A 23,665-nucleotide genomic window follows, 5' to 3' on the forward strand; every position below is an offset into this window, starting at 1 on the left:
ACTCCCCTCTGTCTCAGAGGAGCTATCGCTTGAGTGCATTTCATGAACATCCTGGGACTCAAGACATTTCAAACGAGAGGACCAGGTACCTGTACACACGACCCTCGAACTCGAAGCGCAGGATTTACCTGTGCGGCGGGTAGATAGGGATGTGGAGAAGGGCGTCCTTGAGATCTAGTGAGCTCTTAGATCCAAGATAGGACGTAGCCCCCTCCCCTTTCTTCTTGACCAGGAAGTATCTCGAGTAGAAAACGAGCCGGCTTTCTCCTGGTGACACTGTCCTTACGGCGTTCTTGCGTAAAGGGAGGCAGTCTCCTCTCGCAACGTCACCGCCTCTTGACCACTAGCGTGTAACAACAGTGCTCTGTTGGCCATGGGTGGTCTGGTGGAAAAGGCAGTATGTACCGCCAAACAGTTCATTTCAGTGAACGAACGATTTAATTCACGTTCACGGCAATGATTTGTTCAAAAGATTCGTTCAAAGAATCGTTCAAACCGCCAAACAGTTCATTTCAGTGAACGAACGATTTAATTCACGTTCACGGCAATGATTTGTTCAAAAGATTCGTTCAAAGAATCGCTCAAACCGCCAAACAGTTCATTTCAGTGAACGAACGACTTAATTCACGTTCACGGCAATGACCAAAGATTCGTTCAAAGATTCGTTCAAGGATTCGTTCAAATGATTCGTTCAAGTTCAGTAGTGCTCCCGGTCCCGGTGGGGCGTAAGGGGCTACTATGTGCATGCAGACGTGTGCACCTGATCCCACTAACATGACTGCACAATGCACAGTCGCAGGAGGAGTTAACCAGTCCGCCTGTCGTGTGTGCGGTGTGCTGGGGGGGCATGAACGAAATCGTGAACGTAACGGTTCCAAAGAGGGAAGAGTGTCCGTTCGTTCACGTCAAGCACTAGTTCTTGTGAAAGGATCGATCATAACCGACACATCATTATACTGTCCACTCGTGTGTGACAACAAGGCCCTGTTGGACATGGGTGGTTTTGTGGAAACTGCGGCCTGTACCCCTGTGCTCTCATATGAAGCACCCAGGGGTCGGCGTTGCATTCTTTGCATCGCTTGATGCGGAGTGACAAAAGATTTGGAGGGGTTGTTATTAATGTCGGGCGTACGCGAGCCGCCATCCTGGCTGTACTCGTTGGCCCGGCAACCATGTTTGGCTTTTTCCTGGTAACACTTCCCTTACGGCATTCTTGCGTAATAGAGAGGAGATCTCCTCTCGTAACGTCACCACCGTTTGACCACTCGCTTGTGACAACAGTACTTCGTTGGACATGGGTGGTTTGGTGGAAAATTGCAGTCTGTAACCCTTTGCTATCGTACGAAGCACCCAGGGGTTGGGGTTGCATTTTTTCCATTGCTCGATGTGCAATGACAACGGATTTGGGGGGGTTGTTATTGTATTCGAGCGTACATCAGCCGCCATCTTGGCGCCACTCGTTGGCCTGACAACCGTGTTTGGTGTTACTTCCGGGCCCATGTACGCGGCCATTTTGGAAATACTGGCCACGCACGTGGGCGCCGCCATTGTTGCCGGCAACACGTGTCTGCGAGCAGCAGCGGCCATCTTTATTGGCAACACGTGTTGTGCAGTGGGGGCGGCCATTTTGGCTACCCCCACCTTCCTTACAACAATTTGGCTTATATTTACCTTGTGACTTTCTTTCATGGACCAAGGAAAATTTTGGCGTGACCCTTGTAGGCAATGACGGTTTTGGCCCGCCATAACGCCTTTTCTCTGTCCAACGACCACCATGGACCCCCCGTGGGGGGTCCGTAGTGGTCGTTGGCTCATTTTGGGTACTTTTGGTTGCAATCTTCTTGGTTGTTTACACAAGCATTTTTTGTCATATAAGCAACATTCGCAACATAAGCAGGGGACACAATCACATTCAACAGTGCATACACATTCACGTAATTCTCTACAAAGACATGTGTATTCAACTGTGCACGCATATTCACGTAATTCTCTACAATGACATGTGATTGCGACGGCAGGGCTTTTGGTTGCAATTCTTTTATGTTTTTTGTTTTTTATTGCACAAGCACTGTATTGTCATATAAGAGACATTTGCAACAGAAGCAGGGGACACAAGTGCATGCACATTCACATTCACGTAATCCTGTACTATGAATTGTGTGTGTGTGTCTTGTAACTCGGGGCTAGTAGCGCAGTTTTCTGTCGCCGCTAGCTCCGGTTTGGTGGGGTTTGGAAGGCGGGGAGGCGTCGCTGTCCCTCTGGTCAAGCTGCTCGCCTCTGGTCGGTAGCGGGTGGGGCGGAGGAAGACTGGGAAAAGCAAGCTGGACCTACCTGCCGGGTCTGTGGTGAACCACCGTGCCCTTCCGTGGGTGACGCACAAACCGAGTACTCTACCAGCCCATTCTGTGGAGTATTTGTCGAGAAAGATCTCCTGTGTGAGGCGTCGCATCTCAGCTAGCGCTGGTATAGCGGCGTCTCCGGTCTCGAGTTGCTTTTTTAAATTTACACAGACACTTACTTTGTCATGGAAAAACATTTCGAGCCACACAAACAAAGGGAACACATAGGCATGCACATTCGGCCAGATCTGTACGCTGATGTGTGTGTCCACGATGGCGCGTGCGTCATGGTAGACTGTGTGTCCCACTCATCCAGGGGCTGTGAGCAGGAACGGGTGTCGCGTCCTCACCGGGGGGGAGGGGAGATCCAAGCTGGCTCCCCGGTCGTGGCGATCGGCGGTAGTGTTAAGCTCTCGTCGAGTCATCGTAGAGGACGTAGGTGGCTAGGCTAGGCTAGACTAGGCCAAGGCCACTGAGCTAGCTAGAGGCCAGGCTAAGCTAAAGGCTGTATTAGCTAGGCCAAGGTAACTAGTCTGGTTAGTTTAACGTCCGTAGAATGCTGTGTTTTCCTCGTCCGGAAAAGCACGGCGGGGATAGGAGGGAGAGAAGGAGGTCCGGGGAACTCTCAATGGACTGAGAATCCTACCCGTCGCTTCAGAGTTAGTAGAACCCGCAGACCTCGATCTTGTAGAAAGGTGAGAAGCTCCTTCATCGTAGGCAGAAGGAAGCCAAGAGAATGACTTCCGCGTTCCGGTCTCCTTTTGTGCCCTCGGGTAAGAGGGCTACCGGAAAGCGACGGAAGACCCATCGGGCCAAAAAGGGTTTGGCCCTGAGGGAGTGAATGTGAAGCTTCTGTACATCGCCAGAGGGCGCTGTTTCCCATATGTGAACACCGAGAGAGCAATGTAGCAAAACAGAAAAACTAAATTGGTGCTGCTGGAATTGATTAATTAACTGAACACAGAAACAATTTGGTGGGATGCAATGCAGTACACAAAATTTGAAACCTCTAAAGAATTCTGACCTAAAATGTAACAATATTATAAAGTAATCAAGTCAATGGCCTATATTATTATAAGAAATGGTGTATGAGCCAGCTGACCCACTGCTCATCCAGAGCGCCTTACAATGCTTTAAGAATGGCTTAATAAATGCATTTGCAAGAACTGACAATGACGTCATATAATGGCTTTTTCCTCAAATACCGAACATCCACATTTTTAATTCATAATAGGTGTGCAGGAATTAAATGTTTTTGTGGAATGATTGGCGTGTGCCCACTTTAGGAAGAATACGACAAGTACGGGATCCGAATCCGGGTGAAGTTCCACAGCAGCACTCAGCTTCATGAGCTCACACCACACCACCAGAGTGGAGGGGAGCGCAGCGTGTCCACCATGCTCTACCTCATGGCTCTGCAGGAGCTCAACCGTTGCCCCTTCAGAGTGGTCGATGAGATCAACCAGGTAGTGAAATCAGTGGTTCTCAAAAATGTTCACGTCAAGTTTTGTGCCAGGGACCCCTATAGGAGAAGATCTGTTAACATTATTTGAAAACGGCCGATCTACAAGCTCGTAACGTGTTGCATCACGACGCGTTGCAACCTTGAAGATTGGCTTTTTTTAAATAGCTGAAAAATTAAATAGGGTTTTTAAACCAGGGGTCTTCAACCTTTTCAGACCAAGGACCCCCTAGCTGAGAGAGAGATGAAGCAGGGACCCCCTCTATATTGTATAAAATTGTGTTTCAGATTCAACTTTTTTTTGGTTTACTTGGTCTGCTCTTTTTTCCCTCTTTCCTTTTTACCTCTTTGCCAAAAATAGCAGATCGAGGCGTTGTGAGCTTGTAGATCTGCTATTTTTGGCTAAAGCTCTCCTCAGAAAAAGGGATGCTAGAGTTCAAGTGGTTATGGTAAAAAATAAAAATCATATCACACAAAGATTTGGCGGACCCCCTGTAGTAACTCTGAGGACCCCCTAGGGGTCCCGGACCCCCTGTTGAAGACCCCTGGTTTAAACTGTTCCCATTTTGCTGTGGATACCCTGGCACAATCACAAGAACTCCTGGCGGGTCCCTGAATCCCACTTTGAGAACCAGTGGTTAAACCCACTGCATATTCCTGCATGCATGTGCACATACACACAGTATACAGGCATGCATGTGCATGTACACGTACACAGACACACATTCACTCATTCATTAAAAGGCAAATGAGCTGTTTGGTCTGGTGTGAGCTTTGCAAATCTTCCCCCCTTCCCTTTCAGGAAATGTGTTTTTTAGATTAGATGTTGATTGTCTGATGGTGGAATTATCTACAACATTAATAATTGATTTCAACTAGAAGGATTCTGCTCAGAGTGCATAGCTTTGCCAACACTTTGCAAATGTCAAGATATGCCATTTCCACCTCAGATATGAGTGAATAATTTTGCCCTTGCCTGTGATTGTGACTTTGACCTTTCCAAACCAAAAGTTAATCATGTCTTCGGGCAGGCCTTTTAAATATCTATTTTCACCATCCACCTGGAACGTCCCGAAATACAAATGAATGTGGACCATCCTGAATTTATCAATCATCATTGATTAGAAAGATTGAATCATTATAAATCTGTTACCCTGTTCCATAGAAAGATCCTAACCTTTCTTCTGTAAGCACCTCTAGTATTTAGAAACATGCGTAGTGAAAGGCTGTCCCATAACATGTAAGGAACGTCTAGCTACATTGCTATTCAACTCGAGGCATTTTACAAGAACACACACACACTGGTCCTGGTTATAAAGTTATGCTGAATATGGACTATTGTTATCTGAGAACACAAATATTGTGGAGCATACCCATTGATAATGTACTGAGATGCAGATGTAATGTGATGCAGCTGTTGTTCTATGCTGATCTGTACTGGCAGCAGTCCTACCCTTCTCAATTAATCACTACAAACTATTTACTACAGCAATGTACAGAATGTGGGGGAAAAGTGACCACAAAACTCGATCAACCAAGGACACAAAGACTATTTAGTTGATTATGAGGGGTTAGCGTTAGCCCTCCAACCTACACATGTAGATGGTCAAGATGCACATTTCATGCCCCTATTCACTCATCTACCCTCAGTTCAGAGCCAGTACAGAATAGTCTTGTTTATGTGGTTGACCAAGTGCCTCTTTTTGCTCCTCCAAACAGGGAATGGATCCTATAAACGAAAGACGTGTCTTTGATATTGTGGTCCGAACAGCATGCAAGCAGAGCACCTCCCAGTATTTCTTCATCACACCCAAAGTGAGTATTTGTAACTCTTAATGAATGAAGTTTTGTGTGGGTGAGAGAGAAAAAGAGATGGACACAATTAGTTTTTTATCTTTTCTGAAATATGCCCCACCATTGTTTTCTTTCAGCTCCTGCAGAACTTGCAGTATGGTGAGGAAATGGTGGTTCTGCTGGTCACCAATGGTCCAGATACACTGCTCTCCAACGAGTACGATGAACGGGCCTTCATCAGGCGGCGAGCGAGATTCGGAGCCAAACCAAAGGCCTGAAAACACTGCCCAAGTTATTTTACTGTTCTTACTTACTTACTGCCTTTTATGTTGGCTGGCATGTAGGGCAGCAACAAAGGATCTCCACTCTCCCTCCACTGTCGCTTTTATTGTACATAGGTTCTTTAATACAGTTGTATTTGTATTTTACAGTTTTATTGTTATTTTAGTAAGCTGTATTTTCTTTGTTGTTTGATTAAAATAAATGGTTCTAATTTCAGAATGGCTTTCAAATTATGATTTTTCAAACCTTCAATGCATCAGAATATCTAACCTATATCTATATATCTAACATATTGTAATTATCAAAGTCCTAACCGTTCCAGAAAATACACATACATACTGTATAGATATCTATTTTTTCACTATCTCTTGGCTTCTAAGTTCTATGGTTCTTAACCCTTTAAGACCAGAGGCCGATTCTACAAATGCCTTCTAAATACGTATTTCTCAAACATGTAAAAAAATAGAAGATGTACAAGCTCGCAGCACAAAGTGCCGCACTGTGAGCTTGTATGTCTGCTATTTTTGAATAGCCAACGCTAAAATGACAGATTAATTCCCGTTTTTTGAATTTTGCGTAAACCTTTTTTCGTCTATATATAATGACATGTTCAAAGTAGCGACGCCAGCTTGAAAGTGGTCAGACTCAGGACACATGCATAATCTGGCTCTAGTTACCAGGTAGTCTTGTGTATGGAGGAAGCATCTTGCCATTTACCCCACTAACACAGGCGTTCAAGGTCATCTCTGTATAATGTTCTTAATATTGAAAACAACACAAATATCCAGTTTAAGAATTACTTTATTTCTGTAGTTCTCAGATATTAGTAGTAGTTGAAGAACATAATATGAATGTAAAGTGACTCTTTAGGTGCAGTAGAAGCCACCATCATGCTTCCTTGAATATCCCCTGTTTGTAGAGGCATTGTGGTGAGACTCTGTGAAGAGAAAGGTCATTGTAATCACTATTTGGGAGCACAGCTAGAAACAAATTCTGCAAAGTGCAAATGTAAAAGGACAGAAAGAGGTAGGGGGGTGTGTGTGGGGTGGGGGTGTAGACCTGTTTGGACAGTGGCCTGACAGTGCTCAAAGATACCGTGGTGTGATGGTTAATAGAATTTACTAGCAGATATCAAGATCCCAGTGTTGTCACAGGGCGTGGAAAATCATGCTGTTCCATTGATCATAACAATACAAGTAAACCTTACCTATTGATCCCTGAATGCTGTAAATGGAGCATTTTGGCAAGTTGACCCACATTTTGATATTTTTCTCCAGATCATTGTGTGGGACTTGCTGTTTTTCACGATTCTTCAGTATCCTCCTGTTAAGCACATGACACAGGCTACTTCAACTTCTGATTCAGTTGAGTCATGGGAGTGAGTGGCAGGGGTATTGCACGCAAATTTTAGTTTCACGGGGTCCTGCTTAATGTGTCCCGAAAACAAGAGGGAGGCTCGCCACTCACTTTTCAATCCTACAATTTTTTATTCCTGCTTATTTGTGAACACCCACCCATGGTCCTGGGAAACTGTCTCCCTCTGATATAAAGTCTGGTTCTTCGATTGAAGGAATTCTTTGTGGTGATCGTAGGTGGATTTCAGATGGAAGTCAAGGCTGTCTTTTGGAGACTGAAGAGGAAAATGACACTTAAGGTGTATTGATGGTTCATTGTGATGCATTTTGCATTGACAGGTTACAGTTTGTATTAAGGAAAAGCTAAAATCATATGGAGGACTTACCTCTTGGTCATCATAATACATAACACCCCTGCGGATGCTGGCCAAAGTTGCTTTGTCATAGAGACGACTCCATGGTTCCTCATTTTGGGCAATGTGGGGCGGTTTATCAAATGGCTCTCTCTGTTAAATCGGAAAAGATGTATGTAGGCTACATATGTAACGGATGAGATTAAGAAATAGCTTTCCTTTTAAATAAAGAAAAATCTAACTGCAAATATAGCAGATGTAGCAATCTGCTAGCAATCTGCTTGAAAATAATTTTCCAACTTCAATGTAAATATAAATGTGACATGGATGGATGTATGCAAATTGGCTATATCCAAATACAGTATGTTGTAAGTCAAGATATTGCTTAGTTTAGGCTACAAATGACTAATTCATCAATTAATAAAACCCAAACACTATTTTCTCTCTGTGACTCACATAGGTATATAGCCTACAGTAAACCCTACCTCTTGTCGCATAAATCCAGAAAACGAGTGATCGTTTTCAAATGTTGGGAATGGAAATGGGTCTCTCGTTGACATTCTCAATGTGACCACGAAGTTTCAGAGATGAAAAGAATCATTTGCCACGAAATTGTGTTCTTTTTTGCAGTCAGACTAGAATGTTTACATCTTGGTTGCTCAGCAACCATCTTGCTGAAAACCCTGCACCACTGCTGAAGCTCATGTTTCATAGAACTTGTGTAGCCTACAATAATAATATAGGCTAGTAACAATGATGATAATGATAATACATTTATTTCTGAGTACATATCGATATCGAATATATTTATAAACTATTATAAAATAAACAAAAATAACAAATAAATGAAATAGGCTACATGTGATATATCAATGTATGAATAGAATATTAATTTAAAAATATCTTGTTAGCATGAACATAACGTTTAGTTTGACATTAGCCTAATAGCTAACTCAACATTGAAAAAACATATTTGTGGTCCAAATCCAATTGATTAAAGGACATTAAGCTTTATACATGAACACTATAGCCTAGACGGCGTTAAGGAATGTTCTTCTATCTAAAAACAAAGTACTCACATTTTTTACTTAAGTATTAATACTGCTAGCCTTGGATCATATATAAAGTACCTACCCAGTTGCCCCAAATGTTAACTAGCGCTGCGGAGTCTTTGTGCAATCTATTAGTCCGTAATTTTCAATAAAGAAGTGTTTTAAATACGTTTGTGGCCGATTCTGTCGAAGTTCCCTGTATTCCTCAATGGGCGGTAGTGACGGGGCGCATCCGGTGAAAGCCGGAATTACACTCACTGTAAACGAGGGGGGCGGGGATGACGTTCGGCCACAGACGGGATTAAAACACTTCTTTATTGGAAATGTACGGAATAATACATGCACAAAGACTCCGCAGCGGTAGTTAACATTTGGGGCAACCGGCCGGGTAAGCACCTTAAGTATATATATTTTTTTTTTGTGCATGTATGGAGAAGTACGCGCTTTACTGGTGAAAGTGCAGGACGCACTGGGGGGTGGTCGCCAAGACTATCGTAGATACGAAAGTATATTAAAGTCAGACTCGATAAGATATGATGGTCTTCTGATCCAAGGCTACAATAGGCCTACTGCAATGTAGAAATACTCTGTTACAAGTAAAAGCCCGGAATTCCAAATGTACTTTACTAAAAGTAAAAAGTATCCAAATGTACTTAAAGTACCAAAAGTAGAAAGTCCTCATTATGCAGAATATCCCATTTCACAATACCAAGGCCCTCATTGGAAACAAGTCCTTGCGGACTTTTATGAACGGACCTGTTAGACAAAGTATTTTAAATGTAACTGTGCTGTTTTAAAAAATGTTGCCTGATAAAATATTCAATCAATCAATAACATGTATTACAATCTTTTGAAAATAGCAGATCTACAAGCTCACAATACCTCCCATGGCAAAGCATTGTGAGCTAAGCTTAAGATCAAATGGCTGAAATGTATAAAGGGCTAATATGTTTTGCAATAGTAATCAAAATCTACCAAGTAACTAAGTTTTCAAATAATTGTAGTGGAGTGGAGTAAAAGTATAATATTTGCCTCTGAGATGTAGTGGAGTAGGAGGAAAAGTACTGAAAATTGGAAATACTCCAGTAAAGTAAAAAAAATACCTCAAAATTGTACTTAAATACAGTACTTGAGTAAATGTACTTATTTACTTTCCACCACTGCTAAAAATATTAGCTACATCATCAGACAATAAGTTCCTGTGTATAATGAGACAATGTAGCCAATCACCTGTCTGTGTTCAGTTCAGAGAGAGGCCGCCTACTGTGTAAACTAGTGGCTGTGTCACACCTGCAGACTGTGGCTCTTTATGGTGGCATGTTGTCCCCGTTGTGCAGCAGGCTGGTCACTCTGGGAACGATGCTACGGAGACAAGTCTACTTGTGTCACTGTCTGTGGCTCCTTTTTGTTCAAACGCATGCGGATTTACCCATGTGTAAAGAGGTGAGGAGAATAACATTTATTATTGTTCATTTGGCCTACAGAGAGCTTCAGTCATATTTTGGAAAGAATAAATGAAAAATGGACTTAGGCAATTTAGGCAAAAAAAAAAAAAAAGAACTTAACTAACTAAAACTTTTTGACTTATTCAGTCAGCACACTCATTTTGCCTAAGTCATATTTATCTACCTTTATTTATATCTGCCTAAACTCTTCTCTCCTAACACTGCTGATTCATCCTGCCTTATTGCCTATGTTCTCAGCCAGAATAAAATAATAATAATTCTACCTAAGTCAAATAAGTTAGCCTCATAGCATAATTAATTGCCTAAGTCATTTTTGGAACTTTCTGAGGCTGAGGACATAGGCAATAAGGCACAATGAAGCAGCAGTTTTAGGAGAGTAGAGTTAGGCAGAAATGTCAATTTGGCCAACAAATTACTTGTGTTGTAGGGTACGTGAGAGAAAGTGGAAAATGTACGATTTTTTTGTTAAGTGTTAAAAAGCAAAGAAAAAGACTAAAACATTATTTGAACATATTAACAACAAAACTGGAGTTGGGTTAATACTGACATTTTATGGCCACAGTTTGACATAAATCTGCTCAGAAGGCACTAGTTGCAACTCTTTCACGCCATTACTTATTTGTAATGATATATTCATCTAAAGTTGGGTTATTATTCATTCATAGCATCATGCTAGCTAAGGTTTTCTCTTGTAGTTTTCTTAGCAAAGTATGCAAAATTGATTCTGAAATCAGGGAAAGGGGTACTGAAGGCTGAGAACCATCCTATATGAAATGTATGTCCCTTATTGATTGAGAATTATCTGTCAGAATTGTTGACACTATTATTAGGCGAGTGTAAGTCTTTCTTTACAAGACTTCCTTAAGCATCTCTCAAACAAAAACTTAATACTCATATTAGTAATAGGCTGATTATAACAATTATAGGTGACATTTTAATTCACAAATAATCAAAATATAATGTTTTTTCCACCTGTGAATTCTCTACTTTCACTTGGCTCTTTAGTTTAAACTTGATGATCAGTAAAGGATGCAATAAAAAAATCATGCTTTATAAAGAAAGAAGAAGAAATATGAATATACAGTAATACCTATCTTCATGAAATTGAATCAGACACTGGCACTGCTAACAATGTTATATAGCCTTATCAAGTTCGGTTCAGTAGGCTGGTCTCCCTCCCTCATGCACATTATGAGTGGTTTCTGTGGGAAACAGCCATATGTCAACCTTGCCTGTATTTGAAGCACTAAACCAATTTGTCATCACAACCATGTTTGTGCTTTGCCAAAGTCCCCACATGAAGCATATTCAGCATTTCTACGGTGCTGCTCTACATCTTTCCCTATACACATTTTCAGTTTCTAAATATTTGCATAACAACTGCAACATTTGATAAAGGAGGAACATTTCTTTTTATCAGTATACTCTGCAAGTTACCAGGAGTTGTGAAGTGTGCCTTATCTATTGGCATAATGTAGAAACCAAATTTGTTGGAACAAGTTAACACGTACAACTATAGCACATTTAGCTCAAAGTGAATAAACTATGGTATTATTTAGGCCTTGTCTTGGACCTGTAATGACTACCCCTTGACAAAATGTGCTGTTGCTTATAGTCATTTGACCCTCAGACACCCTGGTCACAATGTCCTGTTGCCTTGGTTTCCTCATGTTTGAGAAAGGAGGCGAATAGAGCAGAGGACATCTCCAATTTGATACATTTTTACATTAAATCCCTTGACCCAGACCGTTGTTCATCTGATACCCTGACCACAGCTAATGTAGCAGCACTAATCAAAAACACAGGCTCGTTTACTGGTGTGTTTGTTAACTATTAATCTCACGTGGCTCAGTGTGTGGGCTGGGTTTACTTTGCTTAAGTGGCCTTTTTGGACTGCAGACTAAAGCTTTAGACCAGTGGCCAAATATTAAGAATAACGCCCAGGCCTATACTCAGTATTCATGAGTCATTTTTGTGGGGTGTTACAAACTGCAAGATAAGCTCTGCTCTAATGTTATTTGAAAACATCCCACATCATTAGCAACTGTCAATAACCCATCAAATATGTACAGAAAGACTCCTATTGTCCTCATGCAATAGCAGTTGCCCTGAAACATCATTGAAATTAAACGTTGACAGAAGGGTTGGGTTAATCATCATTCGTTTCCCCTTGACTAAGTAAATAAACCCTGGGGGTAGTCTAGTTTAGTCTTACAGAAGTGTCTCACATCCTTGATGAGACTGATTAAGACAACAGGTGAGACAGCCTTCTGGGTAAATATTGGCCGTAGCTTCTGTTTGGAAAAGAGGTTGGCCCCATTTTGTGACAAATTTTATACATTTAGTGTTCTTACTTATGTCATAAGTAAGAACACTCTTGAGATTTTTGTTTATTTAATCATATGACAGCTGACTTACGCTGTATTAACATAATATTATTTTAAAATCATTCTACCATACAGAGTACAAACTCATAGATGAAACAGGTTTTCTAATACAGTTTTGTTGGGTTCAGTTGGGCTGACAAATTTCAGTGCAAATGAAGAATATGCTTCAGTTCCTAGCTCACCATTACATGCAACTAATGATATATATATATATAATAATGTAAGAATGGCCAAGGCACAGTCCCCAACTTTTATTATTTTATTCTTGAACGTTTTTGTAAAACAACATTTTGAAATAGTACCCCCACTTTAAAAAAATATATATAATTCACTAAAGTTTGATTAGTTCTTGCACCCCACATCAGTTTGCAAATCAAGATACAGAGTGACTGGTGTTATGACTAGAGTGGTCATTCATTCCACCACCGGGGGAATTGGTAACGAGACCAGGTCATTCACGATAAGGGAGATCCAAGCAGCATGTGAAACCCCACCTGTGTTTTTTTCCTTACAGTCAGACTACCACTTTGAGTATACAGAATGTGATGTCCTTGGGGCCAGATGGAGAGTGGCTATTCCAAACAAGCCTGAGACGTGCACGGGCCTCCCAGATCCCGTCAAAGGCACTCAATGCAGTAAGCATCCCACTCTTACACATGTTGTTTTATACATCTTTAGTGAATACCCTGTGTCACTGTATCAATGTGTAAATCATTGGATAGGCATTTCATTTTAATTACTTAATTCCTTTTAATTGCTGATCTTTTCTTCTTTTATTTCTTCATGTAGCTTTCTCCTGTCATGAAGGAGAGTTCCTTGACATGAGGTCTCAGCAGTGTCAGAAGTGTGCTAATGGGACATACTCTCTGGGCACAGGTGTGGCGATCGATGAGTGGGGCAGCCTGCCAACTGGTTTTGTAACTCATGGAATGAACATAAACGGAGATGACGACATAAACTGCTCAAAGTTTGTATACTTTCCACTTGGTTTTTTTAAACATTTGAAAGGGTTTTACTGATATATATTTGACACATATTTCAAAAACACACAAACCTAACCCAATGTAACCTTTTCCTCCGAGGTGGAAAGACTGGTGACGCGAGGTTAAATGTAACCTAACCTAACCTAACCTAACCTAACCTAACCTAACCATTGTTTCGTTTTAAGGAGCTTGTCTATCTGCTACTGATGACTGTTACTGATTATTTTGTATTATCATTTGCCGTGTGTGTGTGTACTTTTGTTTTTTACACAGCTCAACCTGGGTACCAAAAGACGACTACATTGCCTCAAACACAGATGAGTGCAGTGCCACACTGTCCTATGCTGTGAACCTGAAGAAATCTGGAACTGTGTCCTTTGACTATTTGTACCCCGACAACAACATCTACTTTGAGTTCTTTGTAAGTGCTTCACAATGACTGAATGTCTGCTCTAGTCCATATCTAGCTCTTGTCTATATGATAACTAATGGGTGATCTCCTCTGGTCTAGGTTCAGAATGACCAGTGCCAGTCTACAGACTCTGAGAACCGGTGGATGAAGATCTCAGAGAGTGACTGGAGTCACTACAATGTACGCCTGGCTGTAGCTTCAGCACAAAGCACATAATCGTCACTGTCGGGCAGGAACCTTGTATCTCCATATTTTATTTTTTTATGTTTACAAAAATAAATGCCCTATTTTATACTTTGCTGTATGACCGTGTCATTCAAAAGTAGCGGAAATAGATGATCTGCAAGCAACAAGTGCATCTTGATGCATTGTGAGCTTGTAGATCTGAACCTCACCTATAATGACATGCCCAAAATAGGAATGCCAGGTTGAAAGTGGTTAAGTCTGTCTGTGGGTTTCATACATATAAAGAAAAGTATTAACAAAAAGTAACGGTTTTGGACAAAAGAAGGTTTCTGCCCGACAGTGACAATATAGCAATATAAGAACAAGGCTTAGTTTTCGCTCTGAGAGTTTAGATGTGCATTAACTCTCATTTCTTGTCCTATTCTGTCTGTCCCTTTCTTTCCTCTCTCATTTTCATTTTCACTCTGCACAGGTAAAGCTGAACAAAGGCAGCAACGTTCTCTATTGGAGAACCACTGAATATGACCTGGCAGGAAGTGAGGTCAAACCTGTGCTGTTGAAAAACGTTGCCATATCAGGTAGATAGTTAATTTTGTTTTATAGATCAGTCCATTCAAATGGTTAAAATATATTTAAAATTGAATACCTTGTATTATATAATCTACAAGCGGCAAAATACTGAGCACATACATCTTAGTCTTACAAATTGACTGGTTGTTTTTCTACATCCTACCTGTGGAAGTTAGGTTAGCGAACTCAGCTTCTCATTTCTTTATTTATTCAGGGGTGGCTTACACATCAGAGTGTTTTCACTGTAAACCTGGCACCTACAGTGCAAAACCAGGCTCTGCCCGCTGTACCCCATGCCCTACTGACTCCTACTCCAACAAGGGTGCCACTGTATGCCAGCAGTGTGAAAAAGAAAAATATGCAGGTATGTTTGCCTTTCTAATACTTTGTCCACAAAGACTAATCACATTCCCTTACGATGTGTGTCTGTCATGTGACTGAACTGTACAATCCTGCGTGTTAATTTAACTCAACTCGCTGAGTTACAAATGGATAAATGAATGCTGAGGATTTTTACTGTGTACAATCACTTAGTGAATCAGGCCTTTGCATGTACTCACATTAAGGCAATTGCAGTGTATGCAAATGTATAGTAGTTAAGTGCGTACACGTCGTCTCGGTTTGGTGGTATCAGTCGATCTTAACGTGAGCTGTGCGTTTTTCCTCCTACCTGCTGGCTCTTTCCCTCTGGGCTTGGACTATATTGTTCCAGAGGCTGGTTCAGGGAGCTGCAAACCAAGACCTGCATGTATTAACAGTGACTACTTCTACACCCACACTCCATGTGACTCCAAGGGACAGGTACAGAGCCAAAGGACATGTAGTGAGGTCAGGCAAGTTCAGGAGAGGTGTAACCACAGTGGACTCTTACAATATGAAATGGCTTCTTTTTTCCCTTTTCTTTTTTTTACACTGCTCAGTTGATTGCAGGCAGGCACAGCCATCTGGTGCAACTATTAGGTTTCCTTAAATATAAATGGTCTGGATGGGTTTTGTTCAACCACACATAGAGCCATCAGCAGCTTATTTCATCTATTCATTAAGTCACTGTGTGAGCCTCAGACCAGGGGTGGGAAGTAACAAAGTACAAATACTTTATTAATTACATTAGTTTTCGTGTATCTGTAGAGCATTTACTTTTTCAGTTGCACTTGAGTAAGGAAGTCGTATCATTTCCTCTACTTTTACCAGAGTATTTCTTTTACAAAAGTATTTATACTTTTACTTGAATAAAGAAAGTGTGTACCTTTGCTACCTCTGCCTCAGACCCAGCTCATGTACAAATGGATTGAGCCTAAGATTTGTAGTGAGAGTGTTGAAGGAGCCGTGAAGCTGCCTGCCTCGGGGGAGATGAAGAATTGCCCTCCGTGTAATCCTGGCTTCTTTGTCAGAAACAACTCCACCACCTGTGAACCATGCTCCAATGGTTTATACTCCAATGGAACAGGTACCTACACAGCCATGCATTAATTACATCTTTACAACTGTACTTTATCTTCTATCCAGTATGACATTCAAACAAATGAAAAAACACTTGAGGCGATATCGCTTTTGACAGTTATGAGTTTGCACTTGTTGATAAAAGCTATAACGATGTGGACTTATCAGATAATTATATTCAAGGTGACATTAATTCTACCTAGGGAGGGAGGCATACCGTAATTTTCGCACTATAAGCCGCAGCAGCTAAATTGAATGTTTGGAACATTTATAAGCCGCACTGGACTATAAGCCGCGGGTGTAAAATCCATAGATTTAGGAGGTCCCCTAGTGGCCGTTAGCTGTAAAAATCCATAGATAAGCCGCACCGTTATATAAGCCGCAAGGTCGAAAAATGGGAAAAAAGTCGCGGCTTATAGTCCGAAATTTACGGTAATTATGGGCAAAGAAAACTGAAATATTTAGCCTAGACATTGTGATCACAATAAAGTCCTTCACCGTAATTGGCAGCTGGAGCAAAGTTTCCAACTAGTCGAAACTTCATGAGACTGGGTAATGAATCTGCAGACTTATAGATTACATAAAGGGATATTTCACTTTGTTTGTGGTAATTTTAATGTCTACTCTGGCTTCTGTGAGCAACCCAGACAGTTTTTAAGTTGCTTGATTCAGTATTTAGATATCTGATATTAATTTCATCAGATACGCCCCCTTCCTATACAAACCCATTGTACATTTTCTATTACATTTTTTAATTTCCCCATTTTTGTTTTTAAATAAATGAAAAAAAGAATTGAAAAAACACGACCCCCTCACGTATTAGAAGGCCAATATCGGTCACCAGAACCAAATACATATTTTTTCAGTGAATCTAACATGGTTAAAATGAAGTTTATAATTACAATGGTTTGTTCTGATAAAATGAATATCAAATATCTAAATACTGAATCAAAGAACGTAAAAACTGTCTGGGATGCTCACAAAAGCCCAAGTAGACATTAAAATGACCCCAAACATGTTTGAAAGTGAAATATCCCTTGAGTAAATACATAAAAAGTATTATAAGGTATCAACGTTAAACCATGCTCAAATGCTCAGCCAAAATGAGCATTTGAGCTGGTATTTACACTTTTGCACTTTTCTGCAGTTTGGTGAGTGGATGAGCATGGCTGAATAAATGCCTCAAAAAGAAGGAAAAAAGTTTCTGCCTGAGCTTAATTACCTTGGCTCGTGAAATATAAATTTGCATACAATTATTTTGTAAGCCCTAATGGCAGCATATTCATGTGCTTGAACAACGCAGTCTAAACTCTAACCCTAACATACAATACAATAACACATCATATATTGACAGCTTGCGCTAAGTGCCCTGTTGGCACAGAGCCAGTGGTGGGATATGAATACAAATGGTGGAACAAGATGCCCAGCAACATGAGGAGCTCTGTCTTCAGTCGAGAATACAGCGACTCTGAACGGACCACAGGTGCGAGCTCTCATCGATAAACAACTATTATGCACTAACTCATTTGTCAAAAGATTAATGACAGTTACTTTGTTTGCATTTGTCATTTGAGTAATTTATTGTTAATTATGGTTTTGTGAAATAATGACAAATACATTTGTATGGGTTTTCAATAACTAAATTGCTTTACAAATTCAGTGAAACAACTCTGGCCATTTGGGACATTTATAGGCATTTTCACAACAGTGCCAAAGACTGAGAATCAATTACACTAAAGATTGGGATAAAATAAAGTTTTGATGAATGGGTGAAATGTCCCTACATAAAACCATCACATAATACAATCTCCATAATGGCAATTCGAAGTAATCTCTATGCATTGCATAACGTATGTGTATTCTTGATCATTACTACTGTATCTTATTGTTGTAACAGCATGGGAGGTGGCTGGGGAGTACATATACACCACCCCTGGGGATCAAGACTCTGACTACATGATGCTCACACTCAATGTACCTGGATACAGGTGGGGCTGAGCAGATCAGATCATCATACAGTATATGTATTGTATATATGTTTCGTGATTTTGTACAAACTTTCTAGGTATGCACCGATGGGAAATTTTTGGCCAATACGATAACATTGCTGTTATGGTCGATAACTGATATTTACAGATGTCGATCTTATCTGTATAAAACAAATACAAATTGAATTTGAAAAAGCAATACATATGTATTCCAAGACAAGAAATTTTAGCCCATATCCGAACATAAACAACTTAAATGTAAAATGTATTTAAATGTTTTGGAAGATTCCACATACAACACTGATTGAATCTGCAGCATTCATCACATCATCATTTTAGCTTCACATCCCAACATAAATATTATAAAATAAAACATCGGCTAAAACCATCTATCTATACTATATTAATATAGTATTTTTAAGGCCGATACTGATATCATGACGATATATTGTGCATCCCTAAAAGAAAGGGATACTAGGTAACTTCGCAGATCTGTGTGTGTACACTAGGGGTGGGACGATATATCGATATATCGATATATCGCGATACTTTCTCCCGCGATAAATAATCGATATCCTGCCGAAAAATATCGATATAAAAAAAAAAAAGATTTATTTTGTCTTTTCTTTTTTTGTTTGTGATACGTTGTTTTTCCTACTCTGTATTTGTGTAATGATGATTTTGAACTGTTTGGTGCTATTTTATGTGTTTATGAATTGAATACAAGGACTATCGTGATATATCGTTGGTGAATTTTCATGCAATATATCGTGATATCGCAATATATCGATATTTTCAGATATCGTGATATATCGTTGGTGAAATTTCTTGCAATATATATCGAATATCGTGATATCGCAATATATCGAACATCGTCGAATATCGTGATATATATTGTTATCGTGGGCCTAATATCGTGATATATATCGTATCGTGAGGTACCTATATCGTCCCACCCCTAGTGTACACACACACTCCCCCCTTCCCCCCTCCCCACTCTGACAGGTATCAAAGTGATTGCTGTCTTTGATGCATTCATTGATTAGAGAGAGCACTAACAAGCACAGAACGAGTTTGACATGCTCCACACAGATGACGTTCCAACTTGCATCTTCCCGTGGCTTTTGTTTGCGTTTCGCCTGCCTGTGTTCAACTTCAGCAGCAGTGCAGTGCGCTTGGCTGCGTTTCAATCGGCTGTTAACTTTAATTGGGGCTCATTCGATATGCGAGAACAGACAATATGGATTTGGTAGCTTAATTACAACGCATATGTCTCATGTTAAAGAGATTAATATAATAATAATAATAAAAAGCTGGTCGTCGGGTCCTCACGGGTCCATACGGGTCCATCCATTTCAAATGGATCCGACCGAGACCTGTGGCAATTGGAACTGATCTGACCCGTGCCCGAGGGACAAGTCAATATTTTGTCCCCGACCCGGTTTGGTTCTCGGTTTGGGGCTCGGATCTTTGGTTCCGGGCGGACCCGTGCTACCCTCTACCACAGACAGAGGCGTCCCTGCAAGGGATGAATGTCAACATGAACAGTGGAATGTCAACATAAACAGTGGAACAAAACCAAAATACAGTGTCTTTCTGCAGGAAATCACCCCAGCATAATTATATAGCTGCTGATAGAGGGAAACAATGCGAAATATATATATATAAAATATTTTTAATTTAGGCTCAAGTTTCCTAGTTAACCTTTAAAGCTACAATCCCATATTTGTCCGTTGTCTCCCTCTTCTGACGGAGGGAGGGAGGAAATTGCTATGATGTCCTACCCAGTGTCCAATCCAGTGCGCCGTCTGCTTCAACAAACTTTTATAGTCATATTAGTCAACCAGTAGGTATCCTACTCGAGACCAGTGGTCTAAATTTCTCAATGAAATTGTTGGGAGACTGCCTCCAACCACTGCAGATGTGCTAGTTATATTGTATTAACATACAATAACATACAATGCATTGCTGCATTAACATACTCTCTCATACAGATTTATTGAAATAATATTGTATTAATTAAAATAGTCCTGGATTGTATTTAAAAATACTGTATGCAATGTATCTCCGCAGACTGCCTCAATCCATGGCCAAAGACAGTGAGAGGACTGGACTCTCTCGTATCACCTTCGTCTTTGAGACCAAGTGTATTGGCCGTTGTGATCTGTTTTTCATGGCGGTAAGAGAAAAAGGCAACATATCATGCATTCACTAAGGCACCAACCACATCATTACAACCCAGGTTCAAGTTCACTTCTTGAACTGTATTGCATTTTAATTTAGCTCTTATTCCCTGTCTCTCAAGCCTGATTTATTTATGAAATTAATAAATCAGGCTTCATCAATAAAGTTATGAAATAAATCAGGTATTAGCTGAAGTATCTAACATAGCAAAATTCTAAATAAAAGTTCCATTTGAAATGAGTGTAAATACAGTAATGCACCCCTTAATGCACCTCTCTCCAGGGTTATAGTCAGTTGTACAATGATGCTGTGGAGCACTGGAGTGGCAGCAGCAGTAAACAGTCCTACTCCTATCTGATAAAGGACAACAGCACCATCAGCTTCACCTGGACATTCCAACGCTCAGAGGGGTCTAGCATGGTAAGACTGGACTGCACGTTATTCAGTACTACCTTTATGCTTAATGTACTGTATAAGCTATCACACACTAGTGTCTCGCGGCGGAGCCACACACCCCAGTCCTGCAATGGAGTCCCGCTCCCGAGTCGCACACCCCAAAAAAAACAGATCTACAAGCTCACAACATGGCGCATGGACACGTTTGTGAGCTTGTAGATCAGCTATTTTCACCATGCGACTCTGGCATACGACAAAGTATAAATCAGGTTTAACAGCTCAATGGAATTTTGACCTCAGAACTCCATTATTGAGTTTAACTCAATATAAACTCCTGCCAGCCTTTATGGTAAACATGCTTCAGCATTGTGTCGAGTAGCACTGCAACTGAATGCTATTTATAGGCTATTGGTATGTGTTTTATCTTTTCTCCAGGAGAGTCAATACAGTGGCGATGTGGCCAAGATCTACTCCATCCATATCATCAATGTGATTGGTGGGGTGGCCTCCCAATGTCGCCACTGTGCCCTTGGATCTTCCAAGACAGGTTCTGCCTGCGTACCCTGCCCATCTGGTCACTATATGGTCAACGGCACTGGTTTGTGTAGGAAATGTCCAGCCAACACCATCATCAGACCTGAGCAGCCTGTAGGAAAGTCTGCCTGTATTCCGTGTGGACCGAACACTGACAGAAACACGGTAAGGCAAAAAATACAACCCTTTTTTACACACATTTCTCAGTGTAACAGCTATGTAGTTAACACTCAACTTCCCCGTATGCATCTGTATATACATATCTATGTCTAAGCTCTGGACAAGTCATTTTTGTCACTCTATCTATTCAGCTCTTCCATCAATTATATTGTCATGTAATTGTCCCTTACATTAATACATACAATGAATTCCCTGTTTGCTTGCTGTCCATCCTCCAGGCTCACTCTGCGTGTCTCAATGACTGTACAGTGGATTTGCAGGGCAGCGGTGGGGAGCCCCTGCACTATGATTTTACTCCTCTGGCCAATGGCACTAGTTTCCAGAGCAGCCCGCGCTTTACCAACAAAGGCCTCCTATACTACCATCACTTTACTGTGGGTCTGTGTGGTAAAGAGGTGAGGAGATACATTGCAATTATCAGTCAGTATGATTATATTTCATATTTGAATATTGCCACATATCCAAAAAGTTTACTTTTGCACATGGCATGATGAAATGGTTGCATTGGATACAACACCAATCTGTATAGAACCGGAACAGCAAATGGTAAAAGCACAAGATGAGCTCATAGTAAATGTAAATGCCAGATATAGATAGTTAGTTAGAATTATGAGCGTGACAGCTTTTTGTAGCATTTAGTTTAACATGTCATCAGTGGTGTAAAGTAACTAAGTACATTTACTCAAGTATTGTACTTAAGTACATTGTTTTAGGTATTTTTTACTTTACTGGAGTATTTCCAATTCTCTGTACTTTTACTACTCCACTACATCTCAGAGGCAAATATACTTTTACTCCACTACAATTATTTTAAAACTTTAGTTACTAGTTACTTTGTAGATTTTGATAATTATTACAAAACATACATTAACCACTTCAACCCTATACCCATTTTTGGCAATTTGAAAATAGCCGATCTACAAGCTCACAATGCGTCACGATGCGACGCATTGTGAGCTTGTAGATCTGCTATTTTCAAAATATTTTTATACATTTTATACATTTCAAAACTTGTGAAATGGGACATTCTGCATAATAAGTACTTTCTACTTTTGGTGCTTTAAAGGAGGAGTTCACCCAAAAGATGACTTATTTTCTATCAATTACACACCCCATGAAGCCTTGATTTCATGGATTTATTTTTGTTTTTGTGGCATTCCTAAGACAATAATTTGATGACCGTGTGTATTTCCGGTAGGAGACACAAATAATCTAATTTGTGTCTCCTACCGGATACATTAGCCGGTAGGAGACGGGAATCAAATTATTAGCTTAGGAATGCGACAAAAACAAAAAAGAATCCATGGATTTAAGGCTTCATAGGGTGTGCAATTGATAGAAAATAAGTAATTTTTTGGGTGAACTCCTCCTTTAAGTACATTTTGATTTAAATACTTTTGTACTTTTTTCACTCAAGTCAATTTTGAATTCCGGACTTTTACTTGTAACAGAGTATTTCTACATTGCAGTATTGATACTTTTACTTAAGTAAAAAAATGTGAGTCCTTTTTCCACCACTGCATGTCATACATGTACATAACCTGTGACCTTATTGCCCTGTGTTTCTCTTATAGGGTAGGAAGCTGGCAACCTGTGTAGACAATGTAACAGAGACCCGGAAGGAGGTGAAAGGTTACGCCTGCCAATCCACGGTGGTGCCCTCTGGCATCAGAGGCCAGAGTGTGGTGTCTTCACAGCCCTTTGTTATCGGTGACACACTCATTGGTATGGAATGAGCATCCTTAACCACATGAACCCTAGCGTCCTTATTCTGGAGCGAACGTTCAGCAAAAAAAAAGCCGATCTATAAGCTCACAACGCATCGCTACGTGACACATTGTGAGCTTAGATCGGCTATTTTCGGCAAAGATGTTTAGAAGTGTAAATCCTGAGTGTTGATTTAACTCTGAGAGTGTACAGATGTAACATTTGATTACATGCCATGGATACATTACACTGAGGATTTTACTGTGCAGGATATGGGTAGTTTGGTTCTAGGTTGAACAACAAATAAAATAACTACTACTACAGCTATATGAGATGTCAGTAATGTTATCTAATGTTATTTTTAAATGCTATATTTTATTAATACATACAGTAAATACACATCATTTCTTATGTTTTTTGTGTGTAGGTGTTACCACTGATACAGCCCTGGGCCACATGTCCTCTCCTAAACAGATATTCCCCACACAGTCCAGTCTGCCAGATGTGATATTCTATTACAGGTCATTATACTATTTTGTATTTATTTGCATACATTTGTCTTCTCCTTCATTCGCTGTGGTGTTTTCTGTTTTAT

The 23,665-nt window shown here is 40.4% G+C and overlaps 3 protein-coding genes across 3 annotated transcripts in view; 2 read left to right on the forward strand and 1 right to left on the reverse strand.

Annotated features, from left to right (window-relative positions):
* Positions 1 to 6,096, forward strand: part of smc5 (structural maintenance of chromosomes 5) — a 34,641-nt gene extending 28,545 nt beyond the window's left edge. The window contains exons 22-24 of the mRNA XM_080444425.1: positions 3,626 to 3,805; positions 5,521 to 5,616; positions 5,733 to 6,096. Of these exons, the coding sequence (XP_080300551.1) occupies positions 3,626 to 3,805; positions 5,521 to 5,616; positions 5,733 to 5,873 (417 nt within the window). The 3' untranslated portion in view covers positions 5,874 to 6,096. The remainder of the gene's footprint in view (positions 1 to 3,625; positions 3,806 to 5,520; positions 5,617 to 5,732) is intronic.
* A 647-nt stretch (positions 6,097 to 6,743) lies between these two features.
* Positions 6,744 to 8,290, reverse strand: cfap276 (cilia and flagella associated protein 276; the record flags this gene model as incomplete). Its single annotated transcript, XM_080443808.1, has 5 exons — positions 6,744 to 6,814; positions 7,085 to 7,200; positions 7,392 to 7,507; positions 7,619 to 7,738; positions 8,234 to 8,290. 5 exons carry the CDS (start codon positions 8,288 to 8,290, stop codon positions 6,744 to 6,746), a joined length of 480 nt encoding a protein of 159 aa, XP_080299934.1.
* Positions 8,291 to 9,957: 1,667 nt separating this feature from the next.
* The window catches only part of elapor1 (endosome-lysosome associated apoptosis and autophagy regulator 1), a 17,092-nt gene continuing 3,384 nt past the window's right edge, over positions 9,958 to 23,665 (forward strand). The window contains exons 1-17 of the mRNA XM_080444102.1: positions 9,958 to 10,080; positions 13,005 to 13,125; positions 13,280 to 13,457; positions 13,747 to 13,894; positions 13,985 to 14,065; positions 14,544 to 14,649; positions 14,856 to 15,005; positions 15,354 to 15,442; positions 15,908 to 16,088; positions 17,436 to 17,564; positions 17,979 to 18,069; positions 20,143 to 20,248; positions 20,536 to 20,673; positions 21,085 to 21,348; positions 21,582 to 21,758; positions 22,938 to 23,088; positions 23,498 to 23,591. Of these exons, the coding sequence (XP_080300228.1) occupies positions 9,997 to 10,080; positions 13,005 to 13,125; positions 13,280 to 13,457; positions 13,747 to 13,894; positions 13,985 to 14,065; positions 14,544 to 14,649; positions 14,856 to 15,005; positions 15,354 to 15,442; positions 15,908 to 16,088; positions 17,436 to 17,564; positions 17,979 to 18,069; positions 20,143 to 20,248; positions 20,536 to 20,673; positions 21,085 to 21,348; positions 21,582 to 21,758; positions 22,938 to 23,088; positions 23,498 to 23,591 (2,288 nt within the window). The 5' untranslated portion in view covers positions 9,958 to 9,996. The remainder of the gene's footprint in view (positions 10,081 to 13,004; positions 13,126 to 13,279; positions 13,458 to 13,746; positions 13,895 to 13,984; positions 14,066 to 14,543; positions 14,650 to 14,855; positions 15,006 to 15,353; positions 15,443 to 15,907; positions 16,089 to 17,435; positions 17,565 to 17,978; positions 18,070 to 20,142; positions 20,249 to 20,535; positions 20,674 to 21,084; positions 21,349 to 21,581; positions 21,759 to 22,937; positions 23,089 to 23,497; positions 23,592 to 23,665) is intronic.

This window comes from Gymnoscopelus braueri, assembly GCF_963280865.1.
Source record: "Gymnoscopelus braueri genome assembly, chromosome: 12".
Classification (NCBI taxonomy): domain Eukaryota; kingdom Metazoa; phylum Chordata; class Actinopteri; order Myctophiformes; family Myctophidae; genus Gymnoscopelus; species Gymnoscopelus braueri.